Source organism: Furipterus horrens, unplaced genomic scaffold, assembly GCF_987537825.1.
Source record: "Furipterus horrens unplaced genomic scaffold, mFurHor1.1.pri manual_scaffold_3, whole genome shotgun sequence".
NCBI lineage: Eukaryota > Metazoa > Chordata > Mammalia > Chiroptera > Furipteridae > Furipterus > Furipterus horrens.
This window is the reverse complement of record NW_028327173.1, coordinates 7,652,234-7,679,826: the sequence shown is the minus strand read 5'-3', so window position 1 is coordinate 7,679,826 and position 27,593 is coordinate 7,652,234. Positions and strand designations below refer to the sequence as shown.

Here is a 27,593-nt window from a genome sequence, read left to right as displayed (position 1 = left end):
GGGAGGGAGCAGGTCACGTGGGGCAGCTGGGGTGTCGGGATGCCTGTGTTCTATTTCCAGCCGCTGTCGCCAGCTCGCTGTGTGACCTTGCTGAGGTCACAGCTGTGCTTCCCTTGCGGGGGGGAGATCAGAGGTGGCCAAGCTTGAGTCTTCCCAGGGGATGGGAATCCAGGAAGTTGGGGGCCTCCCTGCTGCCCATGAACCTCGGTCATGTCTGGTCCTGCTGATATTAATGCATAAATGCTTAACTTTGAATTCAAAGGATGCTGAGGGACACTCAAAGCAAGAAGCAAGGAATTCCTGCCCTAGCAAGACTTATGGCCCCTTTTATAATGCAGTGTGTCCCAAACATTTTTTCAGGTCACGTTCCATAGCACTGTTTCCCCCCGTGGGTCCCATGCGGTCTGTGGAAGGGGAGACAGGAGGTGTTTTCTCTAGTTTCGAGATGAGGTCATCAAGGCCAAGAGGGGTAGTTCTCAACATTTTTATTACCAGGGACCCCTTTTATTTTTACCATGCACCCCCTGTTTGCAAGCCCTTGCTCCATGCTCTGTGTTTATTAAGCAGAAATTCAGCTCTGTTTTCATTCATCCCAGTCACCCACAAGTGCCAGCTTCTGCTCATCACAAAAGAATTAGGGTCACCACCGAGTTTGTTGTCCGAAATGGCAGCAGTTACTCTGGGTGACTTCCTCATCAAGGCGTAGTGTTCACCAGATTTTGTGAAATCCTGGAAAGAGTTTATCTTCAAGGGGCCCACCGACCCCAGGCTGGGAAGTCTTCCCCAGAGAGGCTGAGCGGCCCAGGAGAGGCACCGACCGTGGCTGGTGGCGGGGCCAGGCCCAGATGCAGGGGCCTGACTCCCAGGCAGGGTTGCACACACTCAGACACACAGGCACATGGCACAGACGTGCAAGACGGCAGCCCAACCAAATGCAGGCGGCTTGAGCAGCGATACTGAGAGTTCCCCCCAGTAATGCACAGGCTGCCCCAATACCGCAGTGAGCAACGGGAACCAAGCCAGAGACCGGAAAGGTGGAGGATGGAACGGATCATTCCAGGGTGCTCCTGGAGAGTTGTGATAGGCAGCACCTGTTTACCCTGCCTCCTGCCCACGCTTGGTCAGACTCTGCCTTCATGCATCATGGATATACGTGGGCACTCCCACTAATCAGCGGGGGGTGGGATTCAGACCATTGCTCCAGCACTTGTCCTTTCAAGGGGATGAGACCAGAGATGGGGCTGCGTCTCTACAGCTGGGGAAGACAAAAGCAAACTGGGGGCCCTGGAAGAGGGGGGACGCAGACAGAAGCCTCAGGAGGCCTGGCGTATAAGCAGGGAGAGCTGCAGAGCCCCACCGCCTCCCCAGGGTTCCTGCACACTCATCCTCTGTGGGGCTGCTGGCTTAGACCCTGAGGCCTAGGTTTTGATCCATCTGATCCATCGGGAGGCTTCCCGGCGCCGTGTACCTTTGGAAAAAAGCTGGGGCTTAGCTTTGTGGCTTTAGAATTCACCAACAGGCATCAGAGCCAGGGGCCAGGGCAGGGTCTCTGGGGGCCCGTGGCCCAGCAGCTGCCCCGGGGTTATTTTGGTCTAGCTTATCAATTCCAGGATCTTTGGACCCAAAATAGCCAGCAGCTTGGTGGCTCTGTGGGGACCTCTGCTTAGGAAAGTTTCTGAAATATGGCATAGAGAGGAGAAATTTGGCTTGGGGGATGGTCAAGAGGGAAATCTTATGTCTGCAGCTAAAGTGACCATGAATTGCTGTCCTTCAGCCTTGACACCTCCGTGACCTGCTTCCTTGGGGACCAAAGCTGGGAGTTTGATGGGGGAGGGAGTGAAAATTAAGAGGGAAGAGATTTTTCTTTTTTTTTTAACTTGGTTTCTTGACTCCGTGGTCCTCTCCCATAGCTGGCGATGCACATATTACTTTTTCCCATTTTTCAGATGGGGCTCAGGGGGTCTAGAGAGGTGGAGGGACTGGTACTGAGGCCACCCAGCATGCAACCCCGGCCTCCTCAGCGCCTGGCATGTCGGTGGGGCCTCCGCAGACCAGCGGCAGATTGGTGCCTGCGGCTGCCAGGTCCTAACAAACTCCGAGCCAACATGGAAAGTGCTGACTGGTCCCGGCCTTCCTTCGGGCCACAGTGGGGACCCTGGTAGCTGCTGGCCTCGCTGACCCCGCCTGCCTCACTGAGATTTGGTGGGGGGTGGGAGGATAGAGGGAGGAAGACCAGCCATCCCGGAGTTACCCGGAGCCTGCTGGCGCCCTGCCCAACCCCCTGGGCAGCGCCGGGCAGGCGCGGCCCCGAGAGCTGACGGGGATTGCCCCGGGCGCAGAGCTCCAGGGACCCAGGCTGCACTCCCCTTGGCAAAGGAGGTGGCGGGCGGGGGGCGTGCTTTGGCAGCTGGCAGGCGCGGGGTACCGGGCCCAGGGCTCTAGAACCCGCCGGGGTTCGGGGAGAGCTCAGTAACCGAACTTAGCCGTTGAGTGCTCCTGGCTGGGTGCACAGGGCAGATCTTATTATCGGGTCGCGGAAGAAAGCTATGCGAATGGGGCCGCGTTTGCCAGCCTCCACTTAGCCACCCTTGCCGCTCCGGCTCTCCCCCGGGATTTAACAGCGGGTCTATTTCCTGTCCTGGTAAATCCTTCGCGAGTCCCTCGCCCCTCCCTCTCCGGCTCTCCCCGCTCTGTCCCCTCCGCCCCGGGCTCCCCTAGTCCGCCCCCGCTACGCTCGGTCGCCCTCGCGCGCCGGGGCGCACGCCCTCCCCGCCTCGGCCGCCCTTAGTCTCCCAGCGTCCGGCCGCCGGGCCCGCGCGCAGCCCCGCTCCAGGGTTCGTCCTGAGAGCCGCGTCCGCGTCGCCGCGGCTGGCGCGGGTCCCCGGCCATGCGCCCCCGCACCGCCCCCCGCGCCCCCGCGGGCGCCGCCTCTGCGCTCGGGTTCTGCAGCCTCCTGCTGCTGCTCGGTCCCGGGCACGCGTGCCCCGCGGGTTGCGCCTGCACCGACCCGCACACCGTGGACTGCCGAGACCGTGGGCTGCCCAGCGTGCCCGACCCCTTCCCTCTGGACGTGCGCAAGCTGCTGGTGGCCGGCAACCACATCCAGCGCATCCCCGAGGACTTCTTCATCTTCTATGGCGACTTGGTGTACCTGGACTTCAGGAACAACTCGTTGCGCTCACTGGAGGAGGGCACGTTCAGTGGCTCGGCCAAGCTCGCCTTCTTGGACCTCAGCTACAACAATCTGACCCAGCTGGGCGCCGGCGCCTTCCGCTCTGCGGGGAGGCTGGTCAGACTGAGCCTGGCCAACAACCGTCTGGCCGGAGTGCACGAGGCCGCCTTCGAGACCCTGGAGTCGCTGCAGGTGCTGGAGCTCAACGACAACGACCTGCGCAGCCTCAGCGTGGCCGCCCTGGCCGCGCTGCCGGCGCTGCGCACCCTGCGCCTGGACGGGAACCCCTGGCTCTGCGACTGCGACTTTGCCCATCTCTTCACCTGGATCCAGGAGAACGCGTCCAAGCTGCCTAAGGGTGAGCCAGTGCCGCTGGGCTGGGGGCTGGGGGCGGGGGGCTGGGGGCGGGGCTGGGGGAGGGAGGGAGGGGGCACAGGAGGCCGCCACAGCCCAGGAGCCCAGGGGCCTCGGGTAGGTCCTGGAAGAGGTCTGGGTGTTCCTGAGTGACGGCCCTGGATGACAGTTGCTCCCCGGTGTAACCCGCGCAGGATCCCAGCCCTCCCTAACTTTTCCTGGGACTCTGCTGGGGAAAGGGGGTGAGGAGGGACACATCTAGATTCTCCAGAGTTTCTGGGCCCTGATGCTGTACTTCTCCCTAAGTTTCTCCAACAACTCAAGTTCCAAAGTTCGGGATCTGCCATTTCTCCGTCACCCATGACGGGAGTCATCTCATGGGCTTCCTAGTACTGGTGGGCGTGGGTTATTTAACAACCCCTTTTAAGTGGAATTCACCCTCCTGTATAGGAACAAGCTCAGCGCCATTCCCATGATCCTGAACGTGTAGAGAGAGCCAGCCAGTCCTCAGAACTTTCCCAAGGCCTCTGGAGCCTGAGCAGGTGTTGGTTTCTCAGCTCCCAGCTGGCTCTTCTGTCTAAAAGGAGTGAGGATATTTCTGGTGAGGACTAAGGGCAGCTGGCTAAGAGCCAGCGAGGCAGTGACGATTTGTCGTTCTGTGGCTTTTCAACCCAGATGTGAAATTGCTGAGCAAAAATGGGGATTGATACATCCTTAGATTTCCTGGGTGCTTTTCCGGTGGTGACATGGACACGCGAATCCACCTGCAGATGGGAACACAGGGACACCGCAGCGAAGGGGCCTCTTGGAGGCCAGCAGGAAGGAAGCAAAGGCGGAGCTAGGAAGGAGGGGACCTCAGCATCCATAGGGATGAGCCCCAGCGGGGAGCGGGCAGAGTGTCCTTACCCTCAGGGGATCCCAGCCTTCTACTGGTGAGCATGTGTACATGAGGCCCAGCAGCACTGTCCCCGAGCCGAGCCTGACGCCACCTCCACCTTGTCCCCAAGGCTTTGGCAGAATAGGGCCCAGAGCTGTGTGGCACACATTCCAAAACGTGACATGGATGCGGAGTTGGCTTTTGTCTGTCCTTTTCTCCATTTACTGAGAATTCAGGATGCTGCTCCTCTGTGCCCTGAATTCCTGCGCTCACTTATTCATGCCACACTTAACTAGGCACAGACCCCAGGCCGGGCCGATCACGGCTCAGCGGACACAGGCCCCTCGGCTGGCACTTTTAGCCCAGGCAGGCTGGCTCTCTCACAAAAATGAGCCCTCCAAAGATGTGACCTGCAAGGTGCAGAGTCCCCCAACTTGAAACTTTGCCTTCATTCACCGGCTTGGTTCCCCGGACCTTCCCCACCAGCAGCTGCCCTGGAGACGGGCATGTCCCGATGTAGATCTCACCGCGGAGGGCAGTGGGGTGTGCCTTGGGTCTTGTTGTTCCTGCCTCTGCTTCTCAAGATGGATTGGCATCATTGCCCCCCATTGTTCACTGAGTTGAAATAATCGGTTCTTGTTGTCATCCACACGCGAGCTAGGTGTGACAGGGTCAGGGTCTGTGGGTGTCAGCCTCAGTTCTGCCATCGATGGCTGTGACCTGGAATAGGCCACCTCTGCTGCCGGCCTCAGTTTTCTCATCTCGGAAGTACTTTGGCTGACCTCTGAGGGTCTCTACAGAGCTGTCACTTTGGCCTCTGAAGCCATAGGCTTGAGTCCTAGCTTAAACACTGGGTGACTCTGGGGAGGGGGGTGTCACTTAACTTTCTTGGGGCGCCGCCTTCCTCCTTGTGAAACTGGGACATGGAATGCTGTGTAGTCATCTGACCTGGTGATGTTCAGCGTCAAAACCAGATAAAGCGGGTGAGAGGAAAGAGCAGTATGAATGTAAAATGACATTTCTCCTACTGTCTGTAATATAGAGAAGAAAGGGGACACCAGAGGGAGAGGTGCGACCGGGGGAGGAACGGACAGTCTCGGAGCCAGGTTCAAGTCCAGGCCCTGGTGCCGGGTTGGCCTCACCAGCAGGGAGAGCACAGAGGCAGTGAGGGAGGGCAGCGTGGGGCTCCCAGCCCCTCATGGGGGGAAAAGCCAAGGGCAGGTGTTCTCTTCTGCAGGCTGCTCACGCTGGATGTCCAGAGCGGAGGACCTGCTGCCCACGTGGGTGGCCAGCACAGTGTCTCTCGAACTGTGAAGCGGAGGCAGGGTGGGTGGGGAGCACAGGCCGGACGTGAGAGAGCTGTGTTTGTATGATCATAGGCAAGCCCTGACCTCTCTGAGCCTCAGTGTCCCTGCCTCTAACTTCAGGGTGCAGTGACAGAATCCCGCACCGTGTTGGCTGTGATGGTTGGACAAGCCCAGCTCCGTCCAGGGTGCGGCCCTGCTTTAGCACAGGGCGGGTGCTGGGTTACCTCGGTCTCCGCCTTCCCGCCTCCTCCTGCGTTTGGGCAGGGCCATGTGACCCAGAGCCCGGGCTCGGCCCTGGGCGGCTGGCTTCAAATCCTGCCTCTACGTCTTACTCGTTGTGTGACCTTTGCTACCCCAGTTTCCTCATCTGTAGAATGGGAGTGATACTAACACCCAGCTCATGGGGTTGTTGGGAGGACTGAAAGGCTATTAGAACAGTGAGGACAGGGCCTGACACAGCAGCACTGACAAGCTTTAGTGCTGTCCCTACGCTGTCACGGTAACCAGAAGGCCCAGAGAGGTGGTGGGCGGGGCTTGCCCCAGAGCGCAGGAGGTTAAACCAGCTGCAGGTGCACCCGCACCTCTGGGCTCCCAGCCTTGCCACACCTGCCATGCCTGCCACTCCCTTCCTGCCCTGAGGAAGTCAGGCTCCGTGGGGCCCAAGCTCCAGGGCTTTCCAGGCAAGCATCCGCCTCTCCCCCAGCAGGGAAGTCAAAGGAAGGAGCAGAGGGGGCCCATCCTCACTGACTCTCCCTCCCCCCACGGAGCCAAAGGACGACAGTCCAGGAGTTTGAATAATCGTAGCTCCAAGCGAGGGGCTGTCTCTGTGCTTCAGAGGTGCGAGCGAGCCAGGGCTCCAAGGGACACACGCCACGCAACACCCTGAGACTGTATCTCGGGAAGGGCACATGCAGGCCCCAGTGAGGGGCAGGCGTGAATAGCTGAGATGCCTCTTTCACTTCCCTTTCTAGCCACAGCCTGGTGGGGCCCGCTGTACTAGGGAAGTGAGAGGGACTCATTCTCATGCACAGCGACCTTGAGACAGCCGCTCTGGGGAGGGGCGGCAGAGAGGAGGGGAGGCCTGGGGCAAAATTAACAGCTCCGCATATCATGCCTTGAGTCTGCTAACCCTGGCCCCCTGCATGGGGACAGCCACCTGGAGAAGGTTCCCCATAGTGCCCGCAGCATCCATTCCGGGGCTGGGTCCCTGCGGGGCAGCCCTGCAGTGGGGTCCTCTCTGGGAAGGGGCACTGTGACAGGCAGGGTGCTCGCCAGTCACACCACTAACCCCATCCGCCTGCCAGGCCCGGTTCAGAGCTCCCTGGGGGTCCCTGCCCCCATCTCCTATTAACAACACTTTCCTCTTCTGATGTCAGACCCTTTGGGCGCCTGGTTTGGTCTGAGGAGTGGGGACTTATCACCATACTGACACCATAAACAGTAGTTCAGACAAAGGGACAAAAGCTGACACCTCTCTGGAGATCACATGGGTCCTTTCTCCCAGCTGTCTCCAAGGTGACTCTGTTTCTTTTTCTTTAAAAATGATGCCCTGGCTGGTGTGGCTCAGTGGATTGAGTGCTGGCCTGCAGACCGAAGGGTCACCGGTTCAATTCCCATCAGGGCACGTGCCTGGGTTGGGGGTGCACGAGAAGCAACCACACATTTGTGGGTTTTTTAAAAAATATTTTATGGTTTATTTTATTGATTATGTTGTTACAGTAGTTCCAATTTTTCCCCCTTTGCTCCCCCCTGTCCAGTACTCCCCTTCCTTCCAGCAATCCCACCCCCCCTTAGTTCATGTCCATGGGTCATGCATATAAGTTCTTTGGCTTCACCCTTTCCTATACTATTCTTAACTTCCCTCTGTCTATTTTGAACCAATTGATTATGATTCTTAGTCCCTGCACCATTTCCCCATTTCTCCCCCTCCTCTCCTCCCAGCTGATAAGCCTCCAAATGATCCCCATATCTATGATTCTGTTCCTATTCTGGTTTGCTTAGTTGGTTTTGTTTTTATTTTTTAGTTTCAGTTGTTGTGTTTGTCATCATTTTAGTGTTCATAGTTTTAATCTTCTTTTCCTTAAGTAAATCCCTTTGACATTTCATATAATAATGGCTTGGTAATGATGAACTCCTTTAGCTTTTACCTTGTCTGGGAAGCACTTCATCTGCCCTTCCGTTCAAAATGATAGCTGTGCTGGGTAGAGTAGTCCTGGTTGCAGGCTGCCTTTCATCACATTGAATACTGCTTACCAGTCCCTTCCTGCCTGCAAAGTGTCCTCTGAGAAATCAGCTGATAGTCCTATAGGCACCCCCTGTAGGCAACTCTCTGCTTCTCTCTTGCTGCCCCCAGGACTCTCTCTTTATCTTTCACCTTTGGCATCTCAATCATGATGCGTCCTGGTGTGGTCCCCTCTGGGTCCAGCTCGCCCGGGACCCTCCAAGCTTTCCAGACCTGCATGTCCATCTCCTTCACAAAATTTGGGAAGTTTTTCTCATTTTTTTCAATTCTATCTGCCTCATTCTGCACTGGTTGACTGTTGTTTTCTTCCTTATGTTCCAAATCATTGATTTGAACCCTGGTTTCCTTCCCTTCACCATTGGTTTTGTGTGAATTTTCCTTCATTTCATTTAGCATAGCCTTCACTTCTTCTTTTATGCGTCTGCCATACTCAAGCATAGCTGTCAGGCCTGTGAGCATCTTTATCACCAGCGTCTTGAATTCTGCATCTGTTAGGTTGGCTATCTCCTCGTCGCTTAGTTCTCCCTCTGGAACCTTGATCCGTTCCCCCTTTTCGGCCATACTTCTCTGTCTCCTCATTCTGACAGGCTCCTGTGTGTGTTTGCCTCTGTGTCCCAGGTAGAGCTGTCACACCTGTTATGTTGTAAGGGGTGGAGCCTTAGGTATTCTTCAGTACAGGGTGACCTGTTTCACCACGTTTTGGAGCTGTATGTGGGGGAGGGGTCCGAGAGTGAACAATGCCGCCTGCCCAGCACTCACCCCTTTTCCAGGCACTTCTCCCACTTCTATATGGGACTGGTGCCTCTCTAGCTGCTGCCCTGGCCGTTGTTCCCGGAGTGGGTGGGTCTGCGGATGGTCTAGGACCATGGGGGCCCTTTAAACAAGTGGACTCTGCTGAGAGACCGGCAGTTTCTTCCTCCGCCCCAACCCCCACTGGTTTGCACAGTCAGAAGCAATGAGGCTTGATTTTCCCCGGCGCTGGGACCATGAACTCCGAGATCCAGTGAGGAGCTGGGAACGCTCCCCAGGTGTCCCTCCTGACTTTAAAACGTGTAACTGCTCTTTATGTCGGCCTGCCACTGCTGCAGCTGCCACCACCACACCACATCCTCTCCGCTCCTCCTACCTGTCCGGATGAGTATTTCTTCTTTATATCTTTGTTTGCTGGACTTCCATGCAGCTTGATTTTCTGGAATGTCTGGTTGTCTCTAGTTTTGAGGTAGTTGTGCTCCTTCTCAGTTGTAGAGGGAGACGCAGCGTGTCTGTCTACGCCTCCATCTTGGCCAGAAGTTCGCAACCACACCCTGATGTTTCTCTCCCTCTCTTTCTCCCTCCCTTCCCCTCTCTCTGAAAATAAATAAAGAAAATCTTTTTTATTTAGATGAAAGCTGTTTTAGTCTCCTGGGTATAAAATAACAGGCTCCATGTAGACTTGGGAACTGTAGAAAAGTATCACAAAGCAATGAAAACTACCCAGAATCCCACCACTATTAGAGTTATTTTATATTTAATTTAATTTTATTCTTATCACATATATATTTTTAAACAAATTGATAATATATTATACATCTTATTACTGATTTTGTGTCTCTTGTTGAGTTGTGAGAGTTTCCTGTCTTTGAAAATTTAACTTTTAATGGCCCTATTATAGGTCATTTTATCCATCTAGCAATTGAACCTGTCTCCTGTTCTTAGAAATGTGGGGTGTTGCCTTTTTTTCCCCCTACAAACCATGCTAACCTGATTCGCATACATGGGAACCTTGTGGAAGCCTCTGCTAATTTCCTTGGGGTGGAGTTCTTGAGGTGGGAACGCAGGGTGAAAGTCCATGTTTGCTTTAAACCTCTGGATACATTTTTGCCCCATTGCACCCCAGACAGGGGCCACCGTTGGCAAACAGAAAGTACCTCTGTCCCCACACCTGTCCTGGTATTGTGTAGTATTCCTTTTAAACATTTGATTGGCAGAATAATGGTGTCTCTCTATTGCTGTAACTGATATCGCATATTTGATCACCAGCTGAGCGAACATTTTGTTTATACAGCAAAGATTCATGTTGCGGGCAGAGGTTGACAGAGGTCTCGCTCCTGCCTTTGACAGGTCCGTACATGTCCCGTGTGCCACAGGCTACTGCATTTTTAATTTGTCTCTTAATTAGAGTTGAATCCCCGGGTGTCACCTTTCCCACATTACTTGCGTCCAAGGCCAGGTGTCAGCACTTACGCGCGCCACAGTCTCGTGTTCCAGTGGAGAATCCAGTGCACACTTGACCCGAGGCAACCCCACTCTGTCTTCTCTGCTGCCTGGCGTCCTGCTGTTCTGTCCCAAACACTGGCTCTTTCTGAAAGTGTCACATTCATCATGTCGCTCTGTCAGTTCACTCAAAGGGTGACCTTACTGTTGGCTGACAGGGGACTGTGGACCTACCTTCCCGCCCATCCAGGACAGCTCTGGGCACATAGTTGGGGATTCGCTCTGGGGAGGCCAGGAGCACTGTTAGCTGAAGGTGACTGCTTGCCAGGGGACCGAGATACCCAAAGGGTTAAGCCCTTTCAGCCAGGTGGCCACCCATTTCCTGCCATCCCAGAGCCTTGGAAGGCTGTGTCCCCTTTGGGCTGGGAGTGCATTGTCAGCTTCTACATTGTGTGGGTTGTCATCAGTACCTGGATCCAGTGCATTCATGGTTACATGAGCCAAGTTTCCAAATCTCAGGGTCACCTTATGATCACAGCAGAGTGCCCTCTGGTCCTGGGAAACGTCCAGGGCTACTGCCCTCAGGTCCCACCACCCCTTGGAGCTCTCTTTCAAATCAGGGGGTGCAAGAGAATGCTCCTCTCTTCTCCCAAAGACCCCCAAAAAAGAATTATTAGAAAGAATAGCATTGCTTTTTTTGCAAGGTGCCAAGGAGATGATGTCTGTTTTTAAATGTAACCATCATAAATGATTGGCTGCATCAGGAATCAGAGTTGAGCCCTGGCTGGTGTGGCTCAGTGGATTGAACACCAGCCTGTGAACTGAAGGGCCACTGGTTCAGTTCCTGGTCAGGGCACGTGCCTGGCTTGTGGGCCCGTTGGAGGTATGTGAGAGGCAGCCAACAGATGTTTCTCTCCCTCTCTTTCTCTCTCCCTTCCCCTTTCTCTAAAAATAAATAATAAATAAAATCTTTTCTTGTAATCAAAAAAAAGAAAGCAAGAAATGAGAGTTGTACACAGTGACGTTGAAGGGTCTGGGAGCTTAGAGCTGAGGGTCACGACATCTTGTCCCCTGCTGCCACCTCTGTGACTTGGGCAGGTCGCCTGGCTTCCCTGGGCTTTGGCTTCTTCTCTGTCACCCCGGGGTTTGTCGGGAAGGTCAGGGAAATAGTGGCATAAGAGAGCTTCGGAAGGAAATGGGGGAGTGCGGGCAGAAGTGGGAGTGGCAGTGCTGTTAACCCACCTGACGGGACCCAGGACAGAGGGTGGCATTGCGGGTCACAGGAGGTGTCTGATGGGAGAGTCTGGTTTTAATGTGGATTTGTGGGCAGGAGCAAAGGTAGGCGGCAATAAGGAGATAAAGGATGGGCCAGCTTTGCAGGGCAGCAGGACGGCAGAGGCCGGAGCCACAGCGGTCAGGAGGCAGGGTTGAGGCCCATAGGAAAATGACTGGGGGGATATGCGTCTAAAGTGCCGCTGGCGATTTTATTTTATTCGTTGTTAATAGACTTTATTTTTTTAGAGAAGTTTTAAGTTTATGGGAAATTGAGCAGGGAGTTCCAGTATCCCCTCTCTACCCCCATCCCTGCGAGGACCCCCTGTAATTGGCATCTTGCATTAGTGTTGTCCATTTGTTACAACGGATGAACCAGTATTGATGCGTTATTATCCATTAAAGTCCCCAGTTTACATTAGGCGATGTACATCCTGTGGGTTTTGACCAATGGCTACTGCCACGTATCACCACCACAGGATCGTACAGGATGGCTTTGCTGCCCTAAAAATGTCCTGTGCTCCGCCTTTTCCTTCCCCTCACCTCCCCCCGGAATGCCTCCCTGGGAAACACACTGATCTTTTTTTATTTTTTTAAGATTTTATTTATTTATTTTCAGAAAGAGGAGAAGGGAGAGAGAAAGACACGGAAATAGACATCAATTGGTTTCTTCTTGTATGTGCCCAACCGGGCACCTGGCACACACCCCAGGCAAGTGCCCTGACTGGGAATCGAACCAGCAGCCTTTTGGTTTGCAGACTGGCACTCAGCCCACTGAGCCACATCAGCCAGGGCAACACTGATCTTTTTACTGTCTCTCCAGTTTGGCCTTTCCCAGAACGTCATATAATTTTTAATTTTTGGTTTTGCTTCTGCGTGCTGCGTGACACAAGGGACAGGTATGACATCTGTTCCCTCCCACTTTATTTTAGTACAACACGCACCCACCCTTGGCCCGTAACCCTGCAGCCCTTGGGCCTGCGTTTCCATCCACACAGCTTCTCTCACGCTCCTGCCTCCTTCTCATAAGGCCCACTTGTGATTTCACTGGGCCCATCCAGATAACTCAGGAGGTTCTCCCCATTTGAAGATCCACAGCTTAATCACAACTGCAAAGTCCCTTTTGCCGTGTAAGGCAACACATTCCTGAGGATTAGGATGTGGACATCTTTGGATGGAGGAGACATTATTTTCATCAGGCCTGTTTCCCCGCCTGTGAAAGGAGAGGGTCGTATGACCGGGGTCCTCTTTACCTGCATGGTTGTTGCTAATGACACCTCCCTGCAGTGTCTCAGCCTGAGGTCACCTCCCAAGGACCCACAGCTCTGGCCCCAGTGATGACATTGCCACGATGCCAGGACCCTCAAGGTGAAGATGTCTGCACCCAAGATCACACCTCTGTCCTTGGCCCCCACTGCTGGGAAAACCATAAATATAACAAAAAACAAACAAACAAGCAAAAAATCCTGTTTCTGACTTCCCAGGAAAATGAGAATTGTTTTTGGTGGTAAATTATTTCGGAGTTGTTCAGGGGCATAGAGAAAATCTTACGGGGTGAGGCTCTCATGGGAAATGTCCTAGAGTGATTGTCACAAGCAGTACGGTTGGGGGATCCCCGGCATTGAGGAATGGAGGGACCCCCAGGGAACCCCAGGGATCCTCAGAGAGAGGTAGCCTCGTGTGAGAGGGAAGGATGAACGGGGTCCAGAGACGAGAAGGAAGGCAGCATCGCTGAGCAGAAGCAGGAGAGACAGCCAGTCACACAGCTTCTCTGAGCCCCTGTCTCTGCATCTAAAAGCCACCCCACACTTATACACCATGGTCAACAGCGAGAGGTGGAAGCAACCCACGCGTCCATCGGTGGGTGAATGGGGGAGCAAAATGTGGTCCAGCCGTACAGTGAAGTATTATTTAGCCTTAAAAGGAAGGAAACTCTGGCCCAGGCGACAACCTGGAGGTCCTTGTGCTAAGCAAACTAAGCTGTTCACCAAAGGAAAATCCTGTATGATTCCTCTGGTCTGAGGCACCTTCAAGAAGTCCAATGCAGAGACAGGAAATAGAATGTTGGTTGCCAGGGCCTGCGGGAGGGGAGAATGGGTAGTTAGTGTTTAATGGGGACAGAGTTCAAGTTTATAAGGTGAAAACTGTCCTGGAGGTGGATGGGGGTGGATGTGGCACAGCTACGTGAATATACTTAATGCCACTGAGCTGTGTACTTAACGAGGACTAAGGTGGTCAATCTTACGCCATGTTATTTATGGTGCTTTATTTTACTACAGTTTAAAAACCGTAATGAGAGTAGAAAAAGAATTTCCTTAAAGCAGGGCCTCTCAGCCCCGGCACCACCGACGTTATGACCTAGCTCGTTCTTTGCCTTCGAGGCCGTTCTGCACCCTGTAGAATGTTTAGCAGTGCCCCACCCAGTAGTGACAACCAAAAATATCTCCAGATGTCACCAACCGCTCCCTGACTGGCCAAATCGCCGCTGGTTGAGAACCACTGCTCTCAAGGGCTGTGGAGAAAGGGGATTAAATGAGCTGGTCACGGTGCCATACTTATCATAGTTCTTGATAAATAGTAGTTTCAATGAATAGTGCTTCCCTGTAGAACGTGTCACCAGGACCAACAACGGCATTGGGAGGGGAGTCACTAATGCACACACCCCTTCTCACTCCCAGGACATTCACGTTGCTTCTTCCAGCCAACAGGTGAGCCCATCATTAGAGAGGAACTTGGATCTCTGGGCGCTTAGAAGGGCAGGTCTGGGGAGGGAGCCACAGTGGGTGTCTCTGAGCCCCCAGAGGTGGCATGGAGCACTGATCGCCGTGATCTGGGGAGGTACCAGACTCAAGGGGCCGGTGTTGGATTTCCTCACACTGGCTGTGCCAGAAGATCTTCTCTAACCAGATCACCAATACTAATTAGACACGAGTTGGTGTCCCTGGCACTCGGCCCAGGGCCCAGCTCATGGCAAATGTCTGTTATTGATCACTGAGGCGGTGACTGTGGTGATGCAGGAGGTGATGGATATGGGGGAGCTGGGCATCATGGAGGACGCAGCTGGAAGACACAGGGGAGGGGGTGGAAGAGCAATGGCAGTGATGGCCAAGATGCTGGCAGGGAAGGGGGCGTGGCATTAGCAGAAAACACATGCATGCCACCCGGAGAAGAAAAGTGTGAGCCCCTCCGTGATCATCACTGTTCGTTTCCTGCTGGGGGAGAACCGGTTGGGAAAACCGCCTTGCAGGCCAGTGGACTTTCCTGGCCCGTGCGTGCGGCTGATGGCATCCCAAGGTTCCTGGGTGGGAGTGTAGGACGGCAGACATGAGTCCCAGCCCTGGTGCGGGACTCACTCTTCTGCACTGCCCTGCTACAGACACAGCCGTGGAGCCGGGACCAAGCGGGAGCCCTTGGCCCGAGGCCGCTGGGACAGGGTCCTCTAATAGAAATCGGCTGATTACTTCATCAGGAGCGGTGCCTGCCAGCTGAGACAGGGAGGGCGCCCGGGAATGTTCCCTGACGCGGCAGTCCGTGGTAATGAAAGTGGTGGTGGGGAGCAAAGGTCAGCACTGTCAGAAATTAGAGCTGGTGTTCCCCGCCCCCAGAAGCAGACAAAGCCCTGCACGCCTCAGATGCCCCCTGTGCGGTCTTCCTTTGCAGCACGGGCCGTGGTACCCACAGCTTCTCCAGGTGCTCCTAGTCAACCGAGAACCTGGTCCTCACCCCAGGGCATAGAAGAGGGGCGGGTTGGCAGTGGTGAGCTCCAGTCCAGAGCAGCGGGACCAATGCCCAGTGGTCCCTGGAGAAGCTTTACGTTGGTCCTTCCTCCAGAGTGTGGGAGAGGGAACCCCCCTTTCCCAGGAGTTGTAGCTCCAGCAGGGAACTGGGTGAAGATCAGCCGCTCTTGTCTGCAACATGTCTTGTCACTAGGACCTTCTCACACCTTGGGAAGGCGTTGGACAGACAGTTCACAGAAGAATAATCTAAATGGCCAATGAGCACACCATACAACGTTCAGCTCTGCTGGTCATCAGAGAAATGCAAATTAAATCAATAATATGGCCCTGGCTGGTGTGGCTCCCTTGGTTGGAGCATCGTCCTGCAAACTGAAACGTTGCAGGTTCAATTCCCTGTCAAGGTACATACCTAGGTTGCAGATTTGGTCCTTGGTTGGGGGGCATGCAAGAGGCAACCAATCAATGTTTCTCTCCCTCTCTCTCTCCTGCCCTACCTCTCTAAAATCAATAAGCATGTCCTTGAGTGAGGATGAAATAACTAATTAAGTAAACAAACAAACCAACACTATGCCATTTTATGGCTTATCAGACTGGCACAGAAAGTGATAAAAAGCCATTGTGGGCATGAGCTTAAGGACTGGCTCATACAATCTTCAACGTGTGGCAATGTCTCGGGAAATAATTAAGAACGTTTACACAGATGCTCCTAGCAGCTTTGCTTTTTGTAAGAAAAATGGCAAACACCCTGGGATTGGCTAAGCCACAGCTCAGCTACAATCCACACAATAAAATACCCCGTAGCTATTACAACTGGGGTTCAGTCATTGTACTGGTTGACTGGGAAGATGTTCCTGTGCGGTTAGCCACTGAGTGGCAGAGTTTATTTCTCCTGGAGGGTTTATGTCCACACAGAAAAATCTACAACGGTATACATGTTAGACATATATTTATAAGCCCTTTTAGCCTCCTTTTTATTTCTGTTGATTTAATGTGTACAGAGGCTTTGTATGCATATTAAGTGGAATTAGGAAAACAAAACTATATCTTTTAAAATGACAACAACCTCACAACTATCAACAACTGAATCTAAAAAATAAAAACAAAATCCAACTAAGAAAACCAGAATAGGAACAGGATCATAGGTATGGGGATCATTTGGAGGGTTATCTGCTGGGAGGGGGGTGGGGAGAAATGGGGAAATGGTGCAGAGAGTAAGAAGCATAATTGGTAGGTACAAAATAGACAGGGGGATGTTAAGAATAATATAGGAAAGGGTGAAGCCAAAGAACGTATATGCATGACCCATGGACATGAACTAAGGGGGGGGTGGGATTGCTGGAGGGAAGGGGGGTACTGGGCAGAGGGGAGCAAAGGGGGAAAAATTGGAACTACTGTAAAAACATAATCAATAAAATATACTTTATATATATATATATATCTTTAATGACAAAATGTGCTTAGGAGAGCCTGTCGGTGATCAGGGGAAAGGCCCCAGGAGATCTCTGGCCACAGGCCTGTGCATTAACGAGGGACGAGAGATTAATCCCAATCTACCTTCCACTGTGTCATCGTCTATTTCGGGGGAATGGCAGCTCTTCATTCTCTCCGGCTCAGGTGTCAGCTGCTGGGGAGAAGTCATCAGTCAAGGGGACAGAGCCTGGAGGAGTGGCAGCAGGCAGGCTACCAAGCCACCCTGCACCAGGAAGGCGGCCTGTCTCTTCTGAGTGTGGCCCTGGCAGAGAAGGAAGAGGTGACCCTGAGGGCAAGGAGCAATGGGCCCTCTGGCTGGGCCAGAATGAGCTGGAGCCCGCTTTGTTTTGCTGAAGGGAGATGTGAGTCCAAGGGGGACCTTTTACAGGACAAAAGGCAGGAGCTTGGCTTCCCCCCAGTGGGCCCGTTCCCTGAGCTTTCTCCCTAGGAGAGGGGGCCGGCTGCATAGATCCTTCCCATTCAATCTTAGGACCTGGGAGCCACCCAGCGTGTGGTTTTGTAGGACAGCTGGCAGAGTGGGATGATTTATAGCTGTCCACGAGGCTGACAAGACAGGTGTCCGGCCCATCCTTGAACTCTGTTTGCGTGTTATCCACTGGTCGGGCCTGTTGAGTATAAACAATAGCAGCCATCTCTGGCTAAGGTGAGCAAGGAAGGGACTTACCACAGGGATGTCAGGTAACTTGCAAATTGAAGAGAAGGCTAGCGGTGCAGCTCTGGAGTCTAGAAAGCAGAAAGTAATTGACAATTTCTGCATGGCAGGGCTGCGGGACTGAGTGGTCCCCGGCCATCTTTTTTGGTCAACCCACTCACGATTCAGTCTACCCTGGACAGAGGGACTCTGGCCCAGTGTGAGTCATGTGCTAAGCCCCCCGCTGGGGGAGGGCTGTGCATTTTAAGAAAGTTGCACCAAGACGTACCCAAGGGGTGAGAGGTGACTACCCAAAATGAAATCTAGGAGAAGGCTCCAAATAAGGAGAGATGGAAGGGGACAAGCCAAAGGTGATCAAGTGACCGTTACACATGAGACACCTGTAGTGGGTTAAATTGTATCCACCAGAAAGACATGTGTAGGTCCTAGCCCCGGGAACCCGTGAGTGTGATTTTATTTGGAAGTCTTTGCAGATATAATTAAGGATCACTAGATGAGATTGCCTGGATTTAGGGTGGGCCCTAAATCCAATGACAGGTGTCCTTACGTGGGAGCATTGACAGAGACAGAGGGAACCCTGAAAGACAGAGGCAGAGATAGAGGGAAGCTGCTGAACCTAAAGAGCCAGAGCTGCAAAGAGCCTGCAAGAGACAAGGAAGCATCCCCCACCCCCCAGAACCCTCGGAGGGCACCGGGCCTTGTTGAGGCCTTTAATTTCAGGCTTCTGGTTCTTGGAACTGGGAGAGAATTAATGAAGTGTAAGCCCCCCAGTTTGTGGTAATTTGTCACCACAGCCCCGGGGAACTAATACAACACCCAAACCCTTTAGAATGACCTTGTCTGTTCTTCCCACTGAGTACTGCGGGCCTGGGCTACCCTGGTGGGGAGGGTGGGCTCCGAACCAGGTGTACAGGTTTGCTGTGCAGCTTCGGGGTGATATGACCCACTGGGTCTTAGCATTGATCCCCCTGCCATCGTGGTGCAGACATCCTTATGGCAACAGAGGTGGGGAATGGCTGTGAGCATGAGCTGTGGGCCAGACTGCCTGCCTGACCCCAAATCCCGGCTCCACCGTTTCTTAGCCGGACAACCGTCAGCATAGAACGTCACTGTTCCACGTCCTTGCCTGCAAACGAGGGCCATCGTTGTACGCTTTTAGGCCCTGTGAGTCGTGTGATCTCTTACAATTACTCAAACCTGCTTGTCGCACCAAAGCAGCCCTAGGTAGTGTACAAACCAAGGGCCTGATGTGTTCCAATAAGACTTGATCGGTAGAAACCTATGGGAGGGGCACGGCTCGGGGACCTGGCCCCGGAGCTGTAGTCTTGAGGAATAAGGAAGCGAGCCCCACGCACTTTGTCCAGGTGGGACAGAGATGGCGGGACAGGACGGTGCTGCCCAACTGTGGCTGGGACCGGCGGCCCTTTTGATCTTCGCAAAGTGAGAACATGAGGGCACTGGGGTGAATTTTTCTTAAAATCAAATGTACTTATCCCTGTGTAATGGGACCCTGCCCTTCTTCGCTTTAATGCTGTACAAGTGTTCTCTCATATAAAATGAGGGTGTGTGCTTAATGTCCTCACTGGGCAGGGTTGGGAACTGCAGCCCTATGTCCGTCTCCTCTGTTTCTTATTTATTTTATTTTATTTATTTATGTTCAGAGAGAAGGGATGGGAGGGAGAAAGAGAGGGAGAGAAACATCGATGAGAGACCGAAACATCGACCCGGTCCCCTTCCGCACGCGCCCCGCAAGCCAGGCATGCGCCCCAGCTGGGAGTCGCACTGGCAACCTCTCGCTTTGTGGGACAATGCCCAACCAACTGAGCTCCACTACCCCCCATGTAAAATCCAAAAGCCCGAGGACCACAGTTCTGGAATCTAGCTAGGCTCCCAAGAGATCTCAGTCACAGGCCGATGCTCTTTTCCTCAACTTCCGTCCCTGCCTTTTACTCCCCAGCTGCCTCCCTTGGGGACAAGTGACAGGCTCACTGCCCCAGGGGGTTGCAAACTCAAATGCTTGTGAAGGGCCAGTCAGGTGACGTGAACGAGGGAGCAGGCCCATGGCCTGTGTTCTGTCTCATTACAACAGCCTGACAATGACCTCCATGTGGCAACATTGCTTCATCCCCTGATTAAATGTTTTTTTTAGACTTTTTAAAAAGATTTTATTTGTTTATTTTTAGAGAGAGGGGAAGGGAGGGAGTAAGAGAGGGAGAGAAACATCAATGTATGGTTGCCTCTCACAACCCAGGCATGTGCCCTGACTGGGATTCGAACTGGCAACCCTTTGGTTCACAGGCCAGCACTCAGTCCACTGAGCCACACCAGCCAGGGCTGGATTCTTAGAGTAAAAGACCACCACCCTTGCAATGACAAACAAAAACACTCTGCAGCCTGAGCGAGGCTCCTGGCTGCCCTTTTTAGTCTCTGAATCCAAATCTCAGTTCCTGGCAGTGACTCTCCAGCTCCGCTGGCCAGGCTGTCCCTCCACATCTGCATTTCAGAGTGTCCAGGAGCCGCTCTCTGGACAGGGCGCCCAGACCCGGGCACCGCCTGCAGACATTTTCGATGGTCACAACCAGAGGGGACCTGCTACCGGCCTCTAGTGGGTGGAGGGCAGGGATCATGATAAACATGATTCAGTGCACAGGACAGTCTCCATGTCAAAGGGTCACACAGCCCCAACTGGTGATCATGCCGAGGCTGAGAAACCCTGGTCTGAAGTAAGATCCTGCAGCAGAGAAGAGGGAACCCCGAAGTCAGATCCCCCAACTCCTGAGCTCAGCAGGTGGCCTTGAATGTGTCTTCAGAGCACCCTGGCAATGATGTCCCACCCCCTCTGCAGACTCCAGCTGAGTCTTTGTCCCACTCTTCTTCCTGGCCCTCTGTGAGCCATGAACACCCATCACAGCCGTGGATCTTATCATGCTAGCGCCATCGGGCAAGTTCCACAGTCTCCCGCTCCAGAGGGGCTGGTGTGTGGCATTTTTCAAATAAGTTTGTCTTTTCTAGCCACAGAGATATGTGAGGTGACATTTCCTAAAAGTGGCACTTTGTAAAAATGCCAAATCTAATCTCAAGGTACAAAGGACATCGAAATCAGAATTGACTTGTGGAATTGGGGCTAGCTCTGTAGCTGGTGTTGTTTTGCTGTGCATCTTTTCCTCAGTGAAGAAGGCCTTTGACAATGTTTCTCCAGGTAACAATGACCTCTTATGGCTTTGAAGACCCAAATACTTGGCTTTAGAAGCTGCCTGTGCTTTGTACCACTTCTCGGTGGCCTTGTTGTTTATTTTCATAGCACCTTTGGCTGCAGGTGGGGTGGGTGTTCAGACGAGGCAGGTCAATTGATTTTTTTCCACTTTTCTATTGAAGAAAAAGGTGTCCAAAAGGAAATCCCAATATAATGCTGTCTTAAAGCCCCTGTTCTTTTCAAAAGGATTTAGAACGCTCAAAAGAAGTAAACAAAAGTTTGGCTTCTTCAAGAAAAAGAAACAGTTATAAACCATAATCAAGTGAAAGCTGGAGAAAATGGGAGAGCTTTGGTCCAGCTAATCCCTTGAATATAGAAAGTAGGCACTGATCCTGGCGGAGGAGGGACGGAGAGTCTTGTTGCTAGGCAACGGTTCCCATGGGGAGGAGAACATCACGGGATGGCAAAGGACACATAAAAAAAGATGGGCCAGGGCAGAAGAAAGGACAAAGCTCAGCCCCTCTTCCTTCCTCTTCTGTTTCTGATCTGGAGAAGGAAATATATGCAAATAAAGACCCAAACGGTGGGTTGCAGTTTTGCTGTGCAATTAGCAGGGCTGCTCTTCGCAAGACAGAAACTACCTGATCAGCCCCATGAAAGAAATCATCTTGACTTTCAGATAATGCTGGAGGTGGGTTGAGGGTTAACTTTTTGAAACCAGGAAGCAATGAAAAATAGCAGTTGAAGGCTTTCCTAAGAGTTGAAGCCAAAGGGAAGCAGAGGTTGCAGGCAGTTGCGCTTAATGTCAGAATGGTGTTCTTACCGCTCTGAGAAGCTGGGGTGCTGAGGACAAGCTACATAAACTCTCTGGGCTTCAGTTTTTGCATCCATAACTGATGTAACATCAGTACATACCTCAGAAGGTGGGTGTGCGAATGAAGAGTTAACACTTAAAATAGCGTTTGCAGTTCGTAAGTGCAATGTGAGTGTGACTTACTACTATTTTGCTTTTCTCTCTCCTTCCAGGTAAGACACAGAAGATGTGAGTTCTTTATGCATTTTACTCTCATGCATTTTTTTATATCTGGAGTCTGTAAAATCACAGCAGCAGCCTGACTTTATATACGCATAGTTCACATTGTGTATCAGTCAGGCTGTGGAGACTATGCTTGGTAACAAACGTTAGCACGGCCCCCCTCCCACAGCCTCTGCCCCACCTCCCCCCACCTCCACCCCCCGGAGGCTGGGTATCACCAGGTCTGGATTAGAATCTACAGAGGTCCTAAACCCTAAGCAGATTGCGCTGCCCTTCTGTCAGCATCCTGAGTACCACGCCTTAGAAGAGGCCAAGGAAATCCCAGCACATTCTGATGTCTCCCATTGTGGTTACCCTGAGGCTTTTAAAGAAGCTTAAACTCCATTCCAATCAACTTCTCCCCACGTTTGTTTGGGGGGCCTGCTCCCGCTTTGCACTTCGCAAGCGCTCATCCTGCCCAGCGGCCATAGGCAGACACCCACGCTGCTGCCTAACCCGGTCTCTTGTTCTGCCGCCTCTTTCCAGGCCTCGATGAGATCCAGTGCTCCCTGCCCCTGGAGAGCAGGAGGGTGTCCCTGCGTGAGCTGTCGGAGGCCAGCTTCAGCGAGTGCAGGTTCAGCCTCTCGCTCACAGACCTGCTCGTCATCACCTTCTCCGGCGTGGCCGTGTCCATCACGGCCATCATCGCCAGCTTCTTCCTGGCCACCGTCGTGCAGTGTTTCCACAGGTGTACTCCCAACAAAGACGCCGAGGAGGAAGACGAGGATGAGGACGACTGAGCCGCCCCTCCCATTCCTCGCCCTCCAGAGCCCACAGGGGTGGTCCCCCTGGCAGACCGGAGGGGAGCGCTGAACGCAGAAAGGGAATCGACCGCCGTCCGTGCCCAGAGCGAAGCCTGCTCCGTGCCTGGCGCCCGGGCAGGTACACCGGGTGGGACCTCTGCGCTCAGAGTTTAGAACCCATGGAGTGTGGAGCTCAGCGAGGATTCTGGGAAGGGAGGCTGCCTCTGAGCTTGGGATGTGTGCGTGGGGGCGTGACCGAGTCAGGCTTCATAGCTGCTGGCTGAAAACCAACCGAGGGGACATGAGACGTGCAGCTCTTGCCCGCAAAGACGATTTTGTGACGTCCGTTTCCCTGACCTGGCCTGGGAGACTGTGGGGCACCTCCTTCCTCCCCAGAGGTAGCAGCTCAGACAGTGGGGGTTGGGGTTCAGGCCCCTGTCCCACGTTTGGCTAAAATGGCACCAAGGAGAAAGCTAAGAACAGGCCAAAGGGTGTTTGCTGTTACCTTTCGGTGAGCAGGTCGGGAAAACTTGCATCGACAGAACTCAAACCCTGGTCCTTATCCTTTGAGGCAGCAACCCAAAGAGGAAGGATGGTCGTTTTGTCCAGTTGTGGTGGCCTCTGCTCAGAGGCACTCTTCCCTCTGAAGGCGTTTCCCTTCCTTGTTCCCACACCCTGGCTCCTGAGTCCCTCCTCAGCCGAATAATGCCTGGCCCTCCGCTGTGCTGCCACCGTCACAGACTTGTCGCTTCCAGAACTTGCGCCGAAACCTTCCTGGTAGCCAGGCTTCCAGAAAGCAGGTTGCACCAGGCCAACAAAATGGTAAAATATAACAAAACAAACCAAATGGGACTTGACCTCTGAAAAAGCTCCACCGGTGGGCTTTGGGTGTGTGTGGCAATTTTTTGGAGCGTAGGCTGTGACAGGCAGTGTTTTCCAGGATGTGGGATGCAGTACATGGGTCACAGACAATGACAAACAACGTCATGAGCCCCGCGGGTTCAGGCACAATGGCACAGGTCAGCAGCACTGCGCCTCGCTGGGGACTCACACTTCGGTGAGGGGCTCACGGGAAGCGCCAGGGGTACTTCTGGGCATTGCTTCTCCATTGTTCCTCCTAACACCCTCCTTGCGTGGCTTCCTGCATTGCTCCCTTCCAGCGTGGCTGCCACAGAGAATCACTGAGGGTCTGTTAGGCGCCAGGCAGTGGATGAGATGGACAGGCCCCTGCTCATGTGGACCTCATATTTCAAGTAGTGATGAGTGCCAGGAAGGAGACCAATGAGGGCCTGTGACAGAGTAACTGGTAGAAGCCGCTCAAGAGCAGGTAGTTGGGCCTTGGCCAAGTAGCTCAGTTGGTTAGAGTCATCCCGATACACCAAGGTTGCAAGTTTGATCCCCAGTCAGGGCCCATGAAGGAATCAACCAATGAATGCATAAATAATAGAACAACAAACTTCTCCCCCCGCCCCCTTCCTCTCTATAAATAAATAAGTAAATAAATAGGTAGTTGGGTATATTAGCCAGGGTTCACTAGAGAAAAAACAACAGGAAATATGTCGTCGGCGGCGGCAGCCGTCCATCTCGAGAGACGATGGTGTAGCTTCTTAAGAGTCTATCTGCACCGCCGAGAATGGTTGTGCAGTCCGACTCGGGAGTGACACGGTATCTGTCTCCTCCCGTGTTGAATCGACATCTTGCGATGACGCTGGAGTGTCCTCTCCAGTGAAGCTGAAGCTACAGAGCCTGGGCAGGGTGATATGGAGGGTCTGCTGTTGCCCATGCAGCAGACCCCCCCTCTCTTCACAGCTGAAGGGTCCAAGGGAAAGACGGAGTCAATACAGCTTGGCTTCAGGTGCGCCGCAGGAGTTGCCGGTGTTGACTACAACGTCAAACCGCCTTAGGGACTCCGGCTCCGGATTTTCTGTCGGGGTTTACTCCCTTAGCCTTTCCCCTGAAGAGGTATGCCGCAAGGCAGCGGAGGTTTTTTGGAGTCAGAGTTTTCCTTCTCTGAACAGGAAATATGTATATTCTATCTATGTATTGATCCATCCGTCCGTCCAGAGAGGTTGTAAGAAATTGCTTACATGATTTTAGAAGCTCAGAAGTGCCACGGTCTGAAGCTGGCCAACTCGAAAGCCGAGAAAAGCCAGAGGTCTGGCCCCAGTCAGAGTCCCAAGGCCTGACCGCCGGGTTAAGTTTGGTCTGAGGAGAGAAGGCCCAGGTGGAATGGTCAGGCAGAGGGAGGACTGCCTGTTTTCCTCAGTCTACAGATCCTAATGCTGATCTCCGCCAGAAAGAGCCTCACAGACACACCAGAAACTATAAATATTCAGCCACCCTGCGACCGAGTCAAGTTGACACATACAATTAACCGTCACATTGGGGAAGGGCTTTGATTGAGTGGCTTGGCGCTGAATCCTGCCTCCTGCTTCTCCCACTCCCTTGCCTCCCTGCCTTCTTCCACTCTTTCTCTACTCTTCTTCCCCAGCCCCTGACCCTAGAGGAGACTCTTGGTAACCTCTTCGAGCCCCCAGCATTGCTGGCTCCAGGGGAGGAGACCCAGGGCTCAGAGGGGCTTTCTTCTCCCTCCGGACGGATGGAGAAGCAGGCAGCACCCTCCCAGACTCCACCGCAGCCCCCGCAGCTGACTGGCCGCCTCTGTGGGCTCCACCTGAGGTGCAGGTCATGTTTCCATAGAGGAAACGATGTGGGCAAACTGCAGCTGGTCATCATGAACCTCCAGGTGATGCTTGAATTTCAGCGAAAGGTTTCAGCCATTATTTACACCTTGTTAGGAGCGAAGGTTCCCGAGAAGGCTTTCAGGTCAGGAGACAGGGGAACTCCATGGACCTGCGGCCTCAGAGGGAAGAGAAAAGATCACAAAACAATGTAAGGGCGACACCCACCCCCCAGCCTGGCCACAGACTCAGCTGAGACTGGATGGGGTTAGAGTGCTGCTTGCCATCAGTCTCAGCTCCCTACCCCCAGCCTATCAGCAAACAGTTAAAGGCCCTGGACCCAGCTGAGTCCCCACCAAGGTCACAATGTGTTTCTCCCAGAATCCTAGCGAGATGGAGTCCCGAGCTGTGGAAACAGCAGCAGACCCTGTTCTAACAGGTTCTGGTGGATGAATCCCCTGTTAATATGATTATTTTATTTCTATCTGCATCGAGCGGCCCCTTCTGGTCAGTGAGCACAGACCCCGCACAGCGTAGGGGCCAGTGGTCACTTCCTCAATGAATGAGCGACTACGGGAGGGGCAACCTGGGGCTTTCTGAGCACCAATCAACCATCATTTCTGCTGGCTGCACCCTAGCGTTGGAATGAACATGATTCTGAGGAAGAAGAGGAGCTTTACAATATTGCTGGTGGAAACAGTCACGGCCTGGATATAAAGTTCCTATGAGACACTGGGGATGCTGGGGACATGCAGGATGTCTGCGGTCACGCCCAAGAAAATATGCTGACCGAGAGTCACATCTCAACTGGGAAATACCTTTTGAGACGTGACATGGCACAGACAATAAGCAATGATTCATTACTTCCTGACTTGCGATAATGTCTCAAGTTATTATTATTATTATTATTATTAATGACAATGACAGTGCTCTGCACCAATCGAGGGCCTGCAGTGCAGCAGAAATGCCCCTCAGATCTCCACAAGTGTCATTTGGGTCTCAAATGTCACTTCCTCAGAATCACTCATCGCGCCAGCCGGTGTTATTTTCCGCACAGTGCGTACCGCGATGTGAAATTATCCCACTTCTTTGTTTATTGTCTGTCTGTCTGGACCAGAACGCAAGCCCCCCAAGGGCAGGAACTTGGGCCGTTGGTGTCCCCGGCGATTAGAACAGCACCTGGCACACAGCAGTGGCGCAACAATATAACACTGGTGAAAAGAGCAAACAAATGAGTTCCAGGCACCATACTAGAAACTCTGCAGACGAACTCCGTTTAAGCAACCTCACAACTCCAGCTGAGAGCTGCCATCGTCCTGATCTTATACATGAGGAACCCGAGGCTCAGAGAAGGTGGAGAGAGAGTGGAGCGGGCCGCTGCACAGCCTCTCCACCCAGCTGCACTCCCTTCTCTGGCCAGCAGGGGCACTGTGGGGTGGCGCTTTTCTCGGGGCTGCGGGCTGGGCTCCCCGAGAAGCAGCCTGCGCTGGCTAGGCGCACCCAGAATGAGTTTACCTTCAGCCTCAAATCCAGCATCTCAGACCTCTTCGAGAGAATCAAAACCACCAGAGTATCGGGTCTCACTGTCTTGCTGTCCTTACGATTAGATGACCACAAGTTGCGGCAGCATCACAAATGAATTCATCTTAATTGTGGTGAGAGTGGGGAACACCAGCCTAGCCCTTGGACCTGGGCAAGGAGTCCCTGCTCTGCCCACCCCCCCCCCCAACTCTGCTCTTCCCCCTGGGGAGGAGCAGAACCTGGGCCCTCTTCTAGAACATTCTCTGGGTACTCGGGGATTTCAGAATTTCTCGCACAATTGTCCCCGAATTTGGGACAGGGCCTGTCTTCCCAGCATCCCTCCTCCAGAGGGGACTGAGGGGCCAGGCAGTAGATATGGCTGGAGGGTGTGACCAGGGTGTGGATGTGCACAAGATGCCTTGAGGTACAGGATGGAGCCAGGGCTGGGGAAGGAACGGGGGAGGTCTTCGAAGGTTCAGCTCTCCCTTCAGGCCAGAGCTCCAGAAATTCCAGAATCATCATTTAAACCTGTTCTTCGAGTTCATGAACAAGGTATTCTTGTCACAGGAGCTGAGTAGACCATTTTCTTCAGCGGTTTATCTTCATTTATGACTTGTGAGTGTTTCCATATGGGTGGGTGGAGGGTATTTGTACTCCGTCCTGGCTTCACAGACGGGCCTGGGCACCACAGCAGGGACCAAAAGGCAGCCCCACGCCCTGGCTCTGGCCCGGGGACCAGGTGCCACTCCGCTCTGCGGGCCTGCTCAGAATGGGCCTTTGTACAGAAAGGCTGAAAATGCACTCACACTGGTTGTTTTCACCAGGGATAGAGAAGGGGTTTTGGATTGAGTACGCACACTTCCCTGTTCTCCTCCTCCCTATCTTATTCCTCCTCTTCATCCTCCTCCTCTTCCACCCAGTGTCCCTACAGGCACACATGGCCAGCATTACTGGCGTGAATTCTAGGTGCAGCCAGTGGCTAGGGACGGCTTCTCCACCTCTATTACATTTAACTGGACCCTGGACATATCAAGGCTCCAAGTCTCCTTAACATCCCACCAGCACCACCAGCCGAGCCAGCCG

General features: G+C 53.3%; 1 protein-coding gene across 1 annotated transcript; it reads left to right on the top strand.

The window, feature by feature from the left end:
* The first annotated feature begins 2,172 nt into the window (after window positions 1-2,172).
* LRRC38 (leucine rich repeat containing 38) lies at window positions 2,173-22,508 on the top strand. The gene is made up of 2 exons (XM_090268619.1): window positions 2,173-3,530; window positions 22,052-22,508. The coding sequence occupies exons 1-2, from the start codon at window positions 2,888-2,890 to the stop codon at window positions 22,303-22,305; spliced, it is 897 nt and encodes a 298-aa protein (XP_090124745.1). The 5' UTR covers window positions 2,173-2,887; the 3' UTR covers window positions 22,306-22,508.
* Window positions 22,509-27,593: the final 5,085 nt, after the last annotated feature.